We start from the raw sequence: 17532 nt of genomic DNA on the forward strand, positions 1-17532 counted from the left end.
CTCGATTCTAAAAAATAAAAATACATAATTTTTTTAAAACAATTTATAATAAATTAAAAATGCATAAAAGTTATTAAAATATAATATAATATATAAATACATAAAAATTATAAGAAAATAAAAAAACTAAAACTTTATAATAATAATAATAAAAACTTCGATAAACAAAATAAAAATACACATAAAACGTAAAAAAATAATTCAAAAAAACAAAAAAAAAAGAACGTACTAAAAATTGATAGCCGATGATGATGAAGTTTAAGAAATGCCATTTCTCCAATCCTCTGGTCCACAAAGTTGAATTTTCTTTTTATTACAAAATATCACTGAGTTAACTTTACCAACAAATGACCTAAGCTAAATACTAGAATATAAATATCAACCTCCGCTTCATGCGGATGACCCTTGGTCCCATTAAAATATTTCTTACTTTGACCGAAAGGGTTAGTTTGGCAATGTTTTTAAAAAGTGCTGTAAAAAAGTGCTTTTAAGAAGTGCTTTTGAAAAGTTTAGTTTAAAATTTGAGTGTTTAGCATTACTGTTAAAAAGTACTTTTGAGAAATAAAATGTTAATTTTAGACATGTTATTATAAAGTAACAAATATACATTTAAATAATATTTAAATTAGTTAATATTATTATATTTTAGTAAGAATATAAAAATTATTATAACTTCTTGTTAATATTTTAATATATAAAATATAAATTTTAAATATTTTAAGCAATAAATATTAATTATTTATAAAATTTAATTAGAACATATAAACTATATTTTAAATATTTAAATATAACTATTAAATATTTGTAATTAGTATTTTAAAAATATTTTTTATTTTTAATTAATGATTTTAACACATTTGTAATTAAGTACCAAGAAAAAAAAAGAGAAAGTACTATATTATTGGAGGGGTAAAAAAGTAATTAAGCATTAAAAGTGCTTTTGGGAGAGGAAAAGCTAAAAATTTTAGTTTCTCATTTTCAGAAGTGCTTTTCAAAAGCACTTTCGAAAAATTAAAAATTTCAAATAAATAGCAAATTGTTTCGCATGCTTTTCTTCCGTAAGACTTTTGAAAAGTAATGTAGAACTGGCCCTAACTATGAGTCTTCGGCACTGGTCAGATACCACTGTCTTTTTTAATATTATATGTGTGTATATATATATATTATATTTATTAAAATAAAAAATTATATATAATATACAAAATAATTTAAAATAAATTTGAAAATATTTCTTATTAAATTCTAATATATAAAATATGAAATTTTAAAATTCAAAATAATATATAAAAGATGATAAATGTTTTAAAAATTAAAAAAAGTAATTAAACTTCAAGTAATTGCAAAAAAAACTTAAAATTTAACTTTTTTCTTTGTATGGGGTTGGCGTTGACTCTTGTTGTCTCCTCAAACAAGCAGTCGTGGATCCACCAGCTCGCCCCGAATTACGTGGTAGGTGACATTTTTGGGAAGAACTGCACCTCATCCAATCCCTCAAGAGGTAATAGTTCTGGAATTAGAATCCTAATTTGGTTTTGAGGATTTAGTTAGGTCTGCTTTGGAAGAGGGAAAGAGTAACAATAAATCTAATCTAAAGTTTCGATTTCACCACTTTTCTGGGTTTCTTTTTTCTTTTCGAGAGGGAAAAGTACAAGTGAAATGAAAATATTTATTATAATTTATTAAATGTTTTGAAAATTCCAATGTTTTCTTAATTTGTTTTATATTTTTCTGATTATTTTAATTAGGACAAAATTGAAATAGTATGTAAATGTTGAAGGACTAATTTTTAAAATCATCACCAAACTAAAAATATTGAAAGTTGAATTTATAATTATATCAATTTTAAAACTCCTACAACATCTCATGTTACAAAGTTAATGGTAAGTAACAGAGTTGGACAAAAAAAGTGATTAATTAAATGATTATTTTATAAATTTTTATACTTAAGTGATAAAATAAAATCTAAACATAACTGGGTGACCTATCGAGTAAATTTTTCAAAAATTTATTATTTGTTTTACGAAACATAATAAAAGCATATTTCATTAAATTATATTATTTTTTATTATTATTTGGCCTTATTTCGATAACTAAATTATCTCTTCCTTATAGCTTTTAATCTAAAATGTTAACTATATTAATAAAAAAAGGAACACACTTAATCAATGAGCACAAGTAACATGTTTACTTTTTTCATGTCATCGATGATATGACTCTTAATCAATAATGTAGTCGTTAACTGTTATTGACCAATATATTTTTAAAATTTTAAATTTCTTTAATAATTAAATATTAATAAGATATGATTAATATGAGATCCATATTTTAATTTAACCGAAGTAAATCTATAAATTCCAAAATGGAGAATTTAGAATGTAATGAATAGTCATGACAAGGACACTATGGCAAAGGACATTTTCTTATCCAACTATGCTATCGATGAAATGAATTCCTATAAACAACTAATAGCCAACCAAAGTTACCATAAACAACTAATAGTGGGGATTACGATGAAAACGAATTTCTTCTTAGTTCTTTCCCTCTCTAATCTTTTTTTATTTTTATTTTGGTATTTAATTTTTTCTCAATTTTATATCTAAAGTACTAATCACTTTTTATTTTGGTGCTTAAAATATACTTTTATTATATTTTTAATTTATTTTTGATAGACGTTAAAATTTTTTATAATCAAGTGACGTCTTTATATAAAAATAAATATTTTTTATTAAATGTATATAAACATTAAAATATAAAAAGTAAATAAATATATAAAAAGTAAAAATATATATAATATGAAAAAATATAATTTATAAATAATTTATAAAAATATAATTTATTAAAAATTCAATAATTAAAATAAATTAGTTGAAATTAATGATATTATTATAAAAAATTGTAAAAATTATAATTTTTTAATTTTTATATAATTATGAAATTCTAAAATTGTATTTCAAATTCAAGGGTTTTTTTAAAAATTACTTGAAATTTAAATACAATTTCCATTTTATAACATTTATCAATTTTTATATATTATTTTGAATTTTAAATATGCATACTTTTATATTTTAGAATTTTATAAAAATTATTTTTAAAATTTTATTTTAAATTTTTTATATATTATATATGACATATAATGCACTAAAATATATTATGTGTAAATATTTTATATATATATATTAATTAATAAAATATATATTTAATTTAAATTTAATAATTCCACAATTCTCTATATAAGTATTACTTTTACAGCATTATCTATAATATATATAAAAGCATGAGTTTAGAAAAACTTTTAAATTGACCGAGAATATCATTTATTTTCTATAATATTACTAAATTAAGTTTAAAAATAATTATATCTTAATTTAGAATTATTAGTTAAAAGGTTTGCTAATTTTAAAATAAGAGTTATTACTTGCCTAGGGCACTAAACATAACACAATAAATAATTATAATTTAATTTAATTTAATCTACAATTGACGTAAAAAAATTGAATTAATCTTAATTTTTAAAATTGTGCTAATTTTATGATTGTAATTGAATTAATCTTGTTATTCTTTATGCAATATAAATTCACACAATTTGCTTTGATTTACATACTATATAAACTATAATCTTGAGTTGGACTTTTTTATGCAAGCAAATAGTTCCACCAACTCAATCCTAAAGCAGATGACCTATGAGTAGCATCGTAGTTTCTATGAACTGAATCCCCATAAAAGAACTAATAGCCAACCAAACTTGGCACTTGGAATTTGTTAGGGATGACTATGATCACCAACCCTTAAACACTGCTTTTGAGAGTATTGGGAGGCAGAGAAGAGGCCATCTCAATTTCAGGATCTGGTTTCTTCTTTTTACTTTGTTTGATTTCACCATAAAAGTAGGAAACGAAGCCCCACAGCGAGAGAGCAAGTGACACACCCTTCTCGGCTTGAAACTTCTCATTGAAGGAAAATATTGCCAAAATCTCTGTAACTGGTAATAGAACCGCTATCACTACACCCGATAGCATTGATGACGCACAAAATACTACTCCAATAGCTCCCAAGAAGAAACATTGATTTATTATTGCAGTAAAAATCACAACCACATAGTATTTTGTTTCTCCTAGCTCGAATTCCCTTGCTTCCTTTCCGATCACCTACAAATAGAAATAACCTTTCAAGTTATTACATACATGTTCATTGTAGTTATAAAGTGAAATCATTATATTAAATAAAACCTTTTTAATTAAGATTAATAAACTCGGCTTCAGTTTCCTTCTTAAAAAAGGGTTTATCAGCATAGCTACTTGACACTATATTATTTCATATCCTATAGGTCAATTATGTGGATTTCATCAATTAACAAATTTAATTAATATTAAACTTTTAAATTATATTTATTTTAAGCATTAAAAACAAAACGTGAGCATATGGTTTTCTTTTGTATTAAATTTTAAAAAAGAATCAAACTATAATGTTATAATCAACTGTACAAGAGGGCAGAGATTATACTCCCTTATCGATATCATAAAATGAATTTAGATTTGATTTTTGCATGCAGATTGATATACTAAATATAAAATAGTTAATAAGTTTATAAACTAAAAAAAAAAAAAAAAAAAACTATTTCGTCAGACTTAACTCACTTGTCCTGAAAGAAGAGGAATAGCTAAGAAAGAGGCGAAAAAACAAACCTTGAAATCATTGTTGACCAGCATCCCAACGGTGCAAAAGCCAGTAGCAACCAAACACATCACCAGCTGAATCTCCATCACAAGGGCGTAGCTGATCTCTTGCTTTGCCTTCTTGTACGTTAGTTCCACCAAAGGCAATACAAATCCGTACAAAGCCGCTGCAGCTAAGGTCATTACGAACCCCAAAATATATTCCTTGTTGGATTCATTCTCAGGCCGGTCGCTGCTCGAATGCAAAGCCAGAACGCCAGCCCCTATGGTCAACAAAAACACGGCGTTTATGGAGTAGGCAGTGAACTTTTGTTTCACCAACAGGAAAGCAAACCCTGCCGTGAAAGCCAACTGCGACGCGATGATCAAAGAAGAAGTCGAAACGGGGAGACGAGATAAGCCATAGGAGTAGAAGTAGTTATCGAGGCCTGTGATGATCCCGAGGACGATAGCGGCGAGGAACAAAGGTCGTTCCATGTAGAAACGCTTCTTTCCCGAGGTGGGATCGGCCGTCCTGGAACGATGCATGTAAGCACAAGCAATGGGAAGCAAGGTGATGGGGCAACCCGCGGTTTCGAGCCAGCTCAAGAACCAGATTCGGTTGCCACCATGGATGAAGTAGAGGCGCATGATAAGTGGACTACCACAGTTGCCTATTGAAAGGATGATGCAGTTTATTACTAGGAGAGCTTTTCTCATGGTGGTGCCATCATGTTTAGGTTCCTTCACCTCCATCTGTTCTGTATTTGGATTTTTTGCATCTCCTTCCTCCATCTCCAAGCTATTTGTAACAGAATTTATCAAAGAAACAGAGGTCAATTACATGTACGGAACAAGCTAAAGTTAACAGAATTTAGTATGTAATGAATAGTTATTACATGGAGACTATGGCAAAGGCCATTTTCTTATCCAAATATCCATGAAATGAATTCCTATAAACAACTAATAGCCAACCAAATTGCCATTAACAACTGTTGGGGATTATGGATTACGATGAAAACGAAATTCTACCGTGCCCTTTTTTTTGTCTACCAATTCGCGAAATATTTATTTTTTCATTTTGGTATTGATTTTTTTTTTCAATTTTATATCTAAATTCTAATCACTTTTTAATTTGCTAACTAAAATAATCACCAATCACAAAGTGTCATGTGGGTCTTTATGTAAAAAATAAATATTTTTATTAAATGTATACATTAGAAAATATAAAATAGAAATAAATATATAAAAATCAGAAATATATATAATCTAAAAACATATAATTTATAAATAATTTGTAAAAAATAAAATTTACAAAAAAATACGATAATTGAAAAAATAGTTGAAATTAATTATACTATTACAAAAATGTAAAAGAAATTATAAATTTTAATTTTTAATTTTTAATTTTTATATAATTATAAAATTGTATTTCAATTTCAAGTTTTTTATACCTTTTCATTTTATAACATTTATCAATTTTATATATTATTTTGAATTTTAAATTTTATAATTTTATATTTTATAATTTTATAAAAAATTATTTTTATACTTTTATTTTAATTTTTTTATATATCATATATGATTTTTTTTTACATTTTATTAATATAATAAATAATATTAAAAATAAAAAAGGACATGTGGTTTATTGTAATAGTGTCACATAGTCGGTCAACACTAGTCAACTCCAATCAACAATCAGTCAAAGTCAAAATAGTTTTGGTTGACCAAATGTTGACTAGCATGGATCGAGCTTTGACCAGTCATGTGGCACTATTAGAATACAACATGTGTCCTTTTTAATATTATATATTATATGGATTAAAATGTAAAAAAATATATATAATATATATAAAATTTAAAAAGTATATAAATTTCAAGTAATTGTAAAGAAAAACTTGAAATTTAAATTTTTTTAGAATTTTAGAATTATATATTTTAGAATTTTATAAAAAAATTATTTGAAGGTTACTTTGGCTACCGAAATGGCCTAGTAAAACCGTTTAATTTCGTAAACATTTATTTGCCTGATTTTCTTTTTTAAAAAAATTAGGATAGTTATTCAAAGACGTCCGATTATTAAGTTAAATAAATTTAAAGTCCAATTTATTAAAGGTCATGTCATTTGAAAAACTCGTATAATTTTGTCAATTAGCTTGTTATTTTTGAAAAAAAACTCCTATTTCATTGCGCAACAAAATAAGTGAAACATTTAGTTTTATACAAAAAATCGTGTTTTATGCCATATTAAGCCAGTTATTAGGATTATTTGATTTTTAACAAGATTCTATACATGTAAAATCTCAAAAAAAAAAAAAATCTCAAGCCACAATCCAAAATTAATAAAATTACAATTCCAATAAAAACCATAATAAAAAGAAAGTAGAATTTAAATTTGCTTTATCAACTAAAAATTGAGATGACACCTTTAAATGTTGTATCCGACTCTAACCTCGAGGGTCATCTGTAAGGATAAAGTTATTAGGGTGAGCTTTAAAAAGCTCAGTGTGAATCTTCACAGAATAGACAATGTATCTACATACAGATAGCCAAATTACGATAAACGTATATCCAACAACATTCCTGATATCATAGTAGAGCACGACATCATAAAAATACAATTTTAAATGCTTAGGCATGCTCATATGAAACAGTGCAAAATTTTATACCCATTCATCCGCTACACACCATGAGTTTACCAAAACTCATCATTCGAACACCAAAACAATAAGAGTTGTAGCTCAATGTAGATAAACCACCAATAACAATTTGCAATTAAACTGCCAATAATTTTGCAGACAAGCTACTAGTAAGTTACGAATAAACCACCAGTACTCTGAATAATACTCCAGGGTTGTAGTTGCTAGTATAATATTGCGGATAAACAACTAGTACTCCACAGAATTCCCCCGTCACCCATCAATCCTAATCCTTATGCAATGTGACATGTCATATCAATAATGTAGCAAATCATGCTCATCAATATCAATTTCAATAACGGTGGCATGCTTAACATGCATTCAGTAATACAATATCGGTGGCATGCTTTACATGCAATCAACATGTACGGTAATATTCAATGGCATGCTTACATGCAATCAATATACGATAATATTTATTGGCATGCTTACATGCAATCAATATACGATAACAATCAGCACGTTATAAGACAAGTAAAAATAGTGCAAATCAACCAATTTCATCAATTATACAATCGACTTTAAACTTTATAGCACTTACACATTTGGATAGACACGTCTAAGGCCTTAGAACAGTCGACCAATACCAATTAGGGTATTTATTGTATTCGGACAACCCGCCTTACCACTTACTATATTCGACCAACCTCATGAGTGGCTTAAGGCCATTCGACCATCACCAAAATAACAGATACAATGCATTCTTTTAACAATCAACAATACAAAAAAGTTAGGACCCGTACCTGAACAACGAAATCCGAAGCACTATTGCTAATCAGCAGTTCTTAAGTTTCAGATCTGACTAAATCTAGTTCAGATTTGTACCTAACACAAAGAAATACTTGTTAAAAATCAGTCCGTAGTCCCACTATAGGATTCGGTCAGATCAGAGAAAAAATGATAACCACTCAAATCCAATTTTGGAGTTAACTTACTCTTTTAATAATTTTGTACCTGAACTTTTGACCTTGTTTACAATTCAATCCTTTAATCAATTTAAATCAAAATTTCTATCAATTAAACTCCTAATTTCATCATTAGTTCAACATAGACCCTACTTAAAAGTCTATCATCTTTCAATATTTTCACACAAATTCAAAAGTATTCAACTTTAGAACTTCAAAAACATCAAAATCACTAAGATAGGGACTTAATTGACTTACCAATTTAACTTCCAAGGTTTCAAACCCTAATTTCTCCTTTTTCTTTTCTTTTCTTCTTTCTTTCTTTCTATTTCGTTTCTTCTTTGTTTCTTTTTCTTGTTTTTCTTTCTTTTATTTATTCTTTATTTCATTTTATTTCTTTCATTTACTAAATTAATAATTAATTATAAAATATCTAATTAATACAAATAAAATACTACATGTGTATTCATACACACATGTACACATGTGATATTTCATCACCATACATTTGTCATTATCTCAATTAATTGATAAAATATAATAATAACAATAATAATAATAATAATAAGTAAATATCTTTTACTTAATTTATAAGTAAATTTATATATTATATACACTTGTACTAATAATTTAAATACACATTTATTTATTTTCTAAATTACACATGTCACTAATTTAGTTTAATTACTAATTTAATCCTTTATCCTTTCTCTATTCTATGATTAAGCTTTTATGCTCTATTTAATTTAATCATTTCTACTAATTACTTCTAATTAAAAATAAATTTACCTAATTAAAATCTAATTCAACTCACAACTAACTTCGTAAATATTTTTTTATAAATATTTACGAACTCATTTTCCTAAGACGGAAGCTTTAAACTCACTTTTTCGGTGCTTGTGAAATGTAGGCCGTTACATAACAGTAAAAGTGGGGCGTGATAGCTGATGTCACATTGGTTGAAAATGGGAGCACAAGGTTTTGGTTTTAACTAGGTTTCCTGTCTAGGTTGCTCATATTCATGCTTCATCTAATTTTTCTTGATGCAATTACAAATTCACACAATTTGCTTTGATTTACATGCTATATAACTCATAATATTAAATTTGACTATTTTATGCAAGCAAATAGTTACTTATTGAAATAACTCAATCCTAGAGCAAGTGACCTACGAGTAGCATCATAGTTTTTGTTTGCACAGAGTTTGTTTCTCTTAATAAATTCTATTGAAGGCTTCATAAAATATTATAGAAAATAGGTCCTATGCTAATTTTAACTATGCAACGAGGTACCTCTAAAATATGCTTGAAATTTTATTTTATTTTTTACTTCCTGCCATTGGTGGAAAAGCATTATTATTTTCCTAATAACAATGGTACCAGGGAGTGATCGAAGACAACAATGGTACTAATAAGTGATACAAGATTAACTTTAATAGATGATGAGATACTATAATATTATGATATTAACTTTTAAATTTTTTATAAATTTATATTGTATGAAGTAAACACTCTTAAAAATATTTCTTTTTTATTTATATGTTATTTATTATTAAATTTTAATAATTATTTCTTTAATCACTATTATGTGTTTATTATTTAATTTAAGTATTTTTCATATTTATCATGAATTATTATTAAAATTGGTGTATGTTGTTCCATTTTTTTTAAATTGACATTATAATTTACTTTCTTATACAGTTATAAATTTGTATATTATTTATAAACTAAGAGAAATTATTATTATCAATCGTACGTAGGAATAATTAAAACATATTATTTAAAAATTCATTAAAAATGAAACATGTAATAACATTAGGAATTAATTGATTAAAGACACATATATATATATATAAATTATTTATAATTATAATCAACATTATCATCTACACACCTTAAATTATTTAAATTTATTTATTAACTAATTTATTAGATTTAGTATAACTGATTTATACATTACATAAGCCCATGTATCGCCAGGCTAATATATATCAATAGACACTATGGCATAGGGTAAGGTTATTATTTTCTTATGAAACTAGTTGTGAACTCAATCCCCCTAAAAAAACTAATAGCCAACCAAAGTTGGCAGTACTTGAAATTTGCTGGGGATAACTATAATCACAACACTTAAACACTGCTTTCGACAGTATTGGGAGGCAGAGAAGAGGTTATCTCGATTTTAAGATCTGGTTTCTTCTTTTTGCTTTGCTTGATGTCACCATAGAAGTAGGAAAGGAAGCCCCACAACGAGAGAGCAAGTGACACACCCTTCTCGGCTTGAGCGTCTCATTGAAGAAAATTACTGGCACAAGCTCTGTAACTAGTAATAGAAACAATACCAGAATTCCCGATAGCAGTGATGACGCCCAAAACACTACTCCTATTCCTCCCAGGAAGAAACATTGCCATATTATTGCACTAGAAATCACAACCAAGTAGTATTTTGTTTCTCCCAACTCAAATTCCCTTGCTTCGCTTCCAACCAGCTGCAAATAGAAATAACCTTCAAGTGTCTACATATTTGTCCATTATAGTTATAGAATGAAATAGTTATCTCAAGTAAAATCCCTTTCTTCTTGTTGATAATATATACTCGACTTCAATTTCCTACTTATTTCATACTCTATACATCAATTATGTGGATTTCAACAATTAACAAATTTAATTAATTATTAAACCTTTAAATTATATTTATTTTAAAAGTTTTAATGAAACGTTTTCTTTATGTATTATTATAATTAACGGCATGAGAGAGCAGAGATTGTACTCCCTTTCGTAAAAATGAATTTAGATTTGGTTTTCTAAAAATGGCCTGAATTGATATACTAAATATAAAATAGTTAAAAATTAGTAAGATTTAGAAATTATAAATAAAAAAAACACTATTTCAGCAGACTTCACTCACTTGTCCTGTAAAGAAGAGGAATAGCTAAGAAAGAGACCAAAAAACAAACCTTGAAATCGTTGTTGATCAGCATCCCGACGGTGCAAAAGGCCGTAGCAACCAAACACATCACCAACTGAATCTCCATCACAAGGGAGTAGCTGATCTCTTGTTTTGCCTTCTTGTACGTTAGTTCCACCAAAGGCAATATAAATCCGTACAAAGCCGATGCAGCTAAGGTCATTACGAACCCCGTAATATATTCCCTGTTGGGTTCATTCGCAGGCCGGTCGCTGCTCGAATGCAAAGCCAAAACGCCAGCCCCTATGGTCAACAAAAACACGGCGTTTATGGAGTAGGCAGTGAACTTTTGTTTCACCAACAGAAAAGCAAACCCTGCCGTGAAAGCCAACTGCGACGCGACGATCAAAGAAGAAGTCGAAACGGGGAAACGAGATAAGCCATAGCAGTAGAAATAGTTATCGAGGCCTGTGATGATCCCGAGGACGATAGCGGCGAGGAACAACGGTCGTTCCAAGTAGAAAAGCTTGTTTTCCGAGGTGGGATCGGCCGTCCTGGAACGATGCATGTAAGCACAAGCGATGGGAAGCAAGATGATGGGGCAACCCGAGGTTTCGAGCCAGCTCGAGAACCAGATTCGGTTGCCACCATGGATGAAGTAGAGGCGCATGATAAGTGGACCACCGCAGTTGCCTATAGAAAGGATGATGCAGTTTATTACTAGGAGAGCTTTTCTCATGGTGGTGCCATCATGTTTAGGTTCCTTCACCTCCATCTGCTCTGTATTTGGATATTTTTGCATCTCCTTCCTCCATTTCCAAGCTATTTGTAACAGAATTTATCAAAGAAACAGAGGTCAATTACATGTACAGAAAAAGCTAAAGTAAGAATGAGACAATCCAAATAGTTGCCATTACTGATTAAAACTGAAAAGAATGATACTTTTTAACCTAAGCAATATCAACCTCGTGGAATAAATTTTTATGTTAAAATATTAAGTGAAATCAATTTTAAAATATTAATAGAATATAAAATATTTTTCATATTATAATTATATATTTATAACAAATATATATAATTAATAATTATTACAACCTATAAAATTTAAATGCAATGATAATACAAAATATATAATCACATAATATATTAATTTAATAATATAATAATTAGTGTTATAATTATCACATATGATTAAACATGTTTTATTATGCTATTCTAATAACATTATAATAAATTTAATTTCAATGATTTTGGAATTTAGGGTTTTTTTATGATTTTAGAATTTAAGTTTTTACTTTTAGTTTTTTAATGTATTTATTAATTTAAATTATTAATATCATTATCTTTATATTAATTTTTATTTAGAATGAATTCAACTTTATTTAGGTCAAGTTTGAATAAATTTTAAATGGCACGTTTGATTGGTATTGAGTTTGAATTTAAATATATATACCTATAGTATGTGTAAATTTGCTTAATTTAGTTTAAATAGTTTTGAATTTTTAAATTGAAATTAAAGTGACAATGTTAAATCAATCAATTATCTAACACCGACCATAATGTATATACATAAACTATAAATATATTAATCAATTATATTTAATCATTAATAAATATATATAAACTATAAATATATTATACATTTTAAGATATGATATAATATTACATAATATAATATAATAGGAGTGTTAACTTTCAAATATTCAAATAGTACAGAGACTTAGAGTATATTTCAACAAATATAATAATTAATATATTATGTACTACTATTAAAGTATGTGATATAATATTACACAATGTAATAATATATTTTAAAACTATTAATATATGTATATAACTATTAATTAGTCCAAAACCAAAATCGAATTTACCAACATATTTGCTTTAATTGACTCAATTTGGTCAATTAAGTTAATTTTAATCACTAACTATAATAGATGATATACTATTACATGATATGATAATATAGTATGTAACTATTACTAAAACTTTAAGCATATATATAACTATCGTTATATTATATATTATAACTAGTATTTGTATCTCCATGTGAAACGTGGGTTGATTGTGTATATTAAATTTATAATATTGTTTATAATATTAAATTTTGTTTAAACTTTTATGAATTTTTTCAATAAATTATTAATAAATTGAAAATAGTAATGTAAATAAAAATATTTTTAAAATATTTAACTAATTTAGAATAAATTATATTAGTGTTATTTAATTTTAAAATATTTAATATTAATATAATAACAAAATTTCATCATGGTTTGAATATTATTATAATATTTGATAATTTAAATAATATTATTAATAAATTCTTACATGTTATTTGTTATATATATATTGTTAAATTAATTTGTTTTAATGTTAAAATGGTTAATATTTGATTATTAATTTGTAATTTTATATTTATTTTACTCTACTTTTTTCATATAAGTGAACAATTATATTATAATGAAAGAAGGGTGAAAGGGTTTACAAACACAAAAATCGAATCTTGGACCTTTCTCCAATAAATTTGAAACTCATAAAGTTTGTCTGTAAATTAATGGCGTGATTGACATATTTGCTCTACTTTAATCAATGAATGTAATTAACTCTTGTTATATTTAAAAATCTAAATTTAATTTGATAAATATTTTTTGTGCTTTTTAAAACTATATTTTAAGCTTAACACTTGAATATTACAATATTAAAATTTAATTCAATTGAGAAAATCTTAAAATAAATAGATAAATTTATTTAAGATGTAAAAAATTTAAAGAGAAGGCATGGAATAACTAAAAAATTTAAAAGGCGAAGAGTAAAAGAGTAATTTATCCATATTGTAAATAAGTGATAAAAGATATAATATTACATAATATTATAATGTTTAATAATAATGCATTTATGTAAACTATCAATATATTATATATTATACGATATGATATAGCATTACATATAATAGTAGGGCTAACTTTTAAATTTATACTGAGCATAAGAACTTAGAGCATATTCAACCGATATAATAATAAATGATATATAATAATTAATATATTATGTATTATTGTTACAATACGTGATATAGTATTGCATAATGTGAAATATATTTTAAAACTATTAATATATATATCACTATTAATTGGTCCAAAATCAATACTGAATTTACCATCAAATTTGCTTGAATTTGCTCGATTAAGTTAATTTTAATCTCTAATTATAATAGATGATATTACATAATATAATAGAGAGACCAACTTACCAGTTTTACACCCTTTCATATCTCTTTCTATGATAAATATTTTAATATTCCAACTGTTAAATTTATTGATATAATTGTTGTAATACCCCTACACGTATTCATTGCCGAAATAGGGTACGAGGCATTACCGGAGTTTACGAATTAATTTTTTTTTTATATTCAATATAGCCCTTTTATAAATATCTAACCTTCCCTGTAATATTAAATCGAGACCAATCCACATCAACCAAATCAATTCAACATATTTTTATGATAGATTCATGCATTTATATAAAATAACGTCATCACATATCTATAACCAGGTTTGTTAACCATACTAATGGGTAACTTTACATTCATTCACTTTAACATTTACTTTGTTAGCTTATACATGCCATTGATTTCCAAAATAAAGTTTCTTTATATACCAAATCCGAGGTTGATAAAGTGTGATGTGTCTCCGACCAAATCCGACCTCCGAGCTCTTAACACTACAAAACAGGGAAAAAGGAAACGGGGTAAGCACTTTGTGCTTAGTAAGCTCATGTAACAAGAATTATACTTACCTAATATTTTCAATACAATATAATAAACATTCATATATCCATTCAATGCATTATTACCCTAACATGCACAAACTCAACATTCAAGTTAGTACAATAATTTCCATGTATCAATAATATATATATATACCATGATTGATGTACTCATCAATACCATGATTTTATTCCTTATTATTTTCATATTTATCCCGTTGAATTTATCGAATTTCAATGGATTTTCAGAGGTACACTTTTAGTGTACAATTCCGGTCCGTCAATTCATATTCATGTACGCACATTTCCATTTCAGAGAGCACACTCATGAACCTCAACCTTGCAGCGGATTACCAGTCGAGCTAAATCCTCAATATAAACTCATAGAGTATTGTCGGGATTACCACCAAAGCTAAATCCCAGCAACGACAATTACTCTAATGAGCTTGATCCGAATTACCATCAGGCTAAATTGAGACCTAATTCGGATTTCCGTCCGGGCTAAATCCATTTTACACATATTCTTCGGAGGGCTATATCAAGATAGGATCACCCGTCCGGCTAGATCCTTTTACCATCAATTCCTTTTCGAGAGATCCATCGAATTTTCCTTTCATTCAAACGGGATTTCTTCCCATTTTATCAAATATATCAATGTTTCATAAATTTCCATATAATGAACATTCAAATCATATTCAGATCAAAAACATGCATTTCAAGCATTTAAGAATATAATTCAAGTTACACGAACTTACCTTGATACTTGATTGTAAACAGTAAAAATCTATTAATCCCGAACTTTTTCCTTTCCTCGATCTAGCTTCGTATTTGAATCTTCTGGATTTGGTGCAAAAATTATGAAATACCAGCTTAGAAAACCCTCCTATGGCGTTTTTAGCTGTTGGAATTGAAGAGAAATGAAGAGAAATCTAGATATTTCCTATTTAGTCCTAGTTTTATTTAGTTAATTTTGCAATATTCCAATTTTACCCTTAATTTATCAATTTTTCTGATTGCATACCCTTGCCGCCAGCCCAAATAACTTTTGGGTCTAATTACCTTTTAAATCCTTTCTCATTAGACTAATAAGCTATTTAATCACTCTAGCAACTTTTACACCTATTACAATTCAGTCCTTTTCATTTAATTGACTACCCAAACATTAAAATTTCCTAACGAAATTTTAATACCACATTAATAACATTTCATAAATATTTATAAAATTATTTTTTGACTCGGTTTTATTAGATAGAGGTCCCGATACCTTATTTTACCCAATTTCTTCAATAATTTCTTTTTCGAACTAATCACTAAATCGATAAAATTTTCCTATCAATATTTTCATACGATTTTCCTATCATATAAATTTTCAAGCAAAAATATTAAAATAAATTTTTCTTTAAATCGGATCTATGGTTACGAAACCATTGTTCCGATAACCTTGAATTTAGGCCATTACAACTCTCCCCCCCCCTTTTAAGGATTTTCGTCCTCGAAAATCTTACCATAAAGAGTTTGGGTATTGTTTCCTCATTGCCTCCTCCGGTTCCCATGTTGCTTCCTCAATCCGTGCTTTTGCCACAATACTTTCACCAAATTTATCTTTTATTTCTAAGCTCTTTTGTCTCCCGTGCCAATATCTTGACCGGTTCTTCACCGTAAGTCATATCCGGTTGAATCTCTACTCATCGGAGAAATAATATGTGAAGGATCCGATCGATATCGTCGTAACATAGATACATGAAAAACATTATGGATTCTATCAAGTTCGGTGGTAATGCCAATCGATAAGCGACCGGTCCAATTCTTTCTATGATTTCATAGGGCCGATAAATCTTGGACTCAATTTACCCTTTCGATGAATCGAAGAACTTTCTTCCAAGGAGACACTTTCGAAATACCTTGTCACCGACTTGAAATTTAATCTCTTTTCGCTTAAGGTCGGCATATGATTTTTGACGATCGGAAGCTGCTTTTAGACTATCTCGAATAACCTTTACTTTTTCTTCTGTTTCCCGAATCAAATCAACCCCATGTATCTTCCTTTCATCGAGCTCATCCAATATAACGGTGTTCTACATTTTCTACCATACAAAGCTTCATACGGAGCCATTTTAATACTAGATCGATAATCTTATTGTAAGCAAATTCAATCAAAGGTAGATACCTCTCCCAATTACCTTCAAACTCTAGTATACAACATCGGAGCATATCTTCCAATACTTGAATTACACGCTCAGATTGACCATCTGTCTGAGGATGAAATGCAGTGCTGAAATACAACTGAGTACCCAAGGCTTCTTACAATTTGTCCCAGAAACGAGACGTAAATCGGGGATCTCTATCTGATATAATGGAGACAGGCACTCCATGTAACCTGACAATCTCAGATATGTACAGTTCAGCTAGTTTATCTAAAGAATAATCCATATGTACCGGAATAAAGTGAGCTGACTTTGTCAATCGGTCTACAATCACCCAAATGGCATCTTTTTTCCTCGGAGACAAAGGTAGCCCGATACAAAATCCATAGTGATTCTTTCCCATTTCCATTCCAAAGATAGTAATTGGTCAAGTAACCCGAAGGTACGATGTTCACTTTAACTT

The 17532-nt window shown here is 27.5% G+C and overlaps 1 protein-coding gene and 1 pseudogene across 1 annotated transcript; both read right to left on the reverse strand.

The window, feature by feature from the left end:
• Positions 1-3524: 3524 nt before the first annotated feature.
• On the reverse strand, positions 3525-5623 carry LOC108452506 (purine permease 1-like). The gene is made up of 2 exons (XM_017750302.2): positions 4683-5623; positions 3525-4145 (listed from the first exon to the last, which is right to left on the reverse strand). The coding sequence occupies exons 1-2, from the start codon at positions 5445-5447 to the stop codon at positions 3786-3788; spliced, it is 1125 nt and encodes a 374-aa protein (XP_017605791.2). The 5' UTR covers positions 5448-5623; the 3' UTR covers positions 3525-3785.
• A 4762-nt stretch (positions 5624-10385) lies between these two features.
• On the reverse strand, positions 10386-11938 carry LOC108450965 (purine permease 1-like; annotated as a pseudogene).
• Between the last annotated feature and the right edge of the window lie 5594 nt (positions 11939-17532).

The sequence above is a fragment of the Gossypium arboreum genome, chromosome 5 (assembly GCF_025698485.1).
Source record: "Gossypium arboreum isolate Shixiya-1 chromosome 5, ASM2569848v2, whole genome shotgun sequence".
NCBI lineage: Eukaryota > Viridiplantae > Streptophyta > Magnoliopsida > Malvales > Malvaceae > Gossypium > Gossypium arboreum.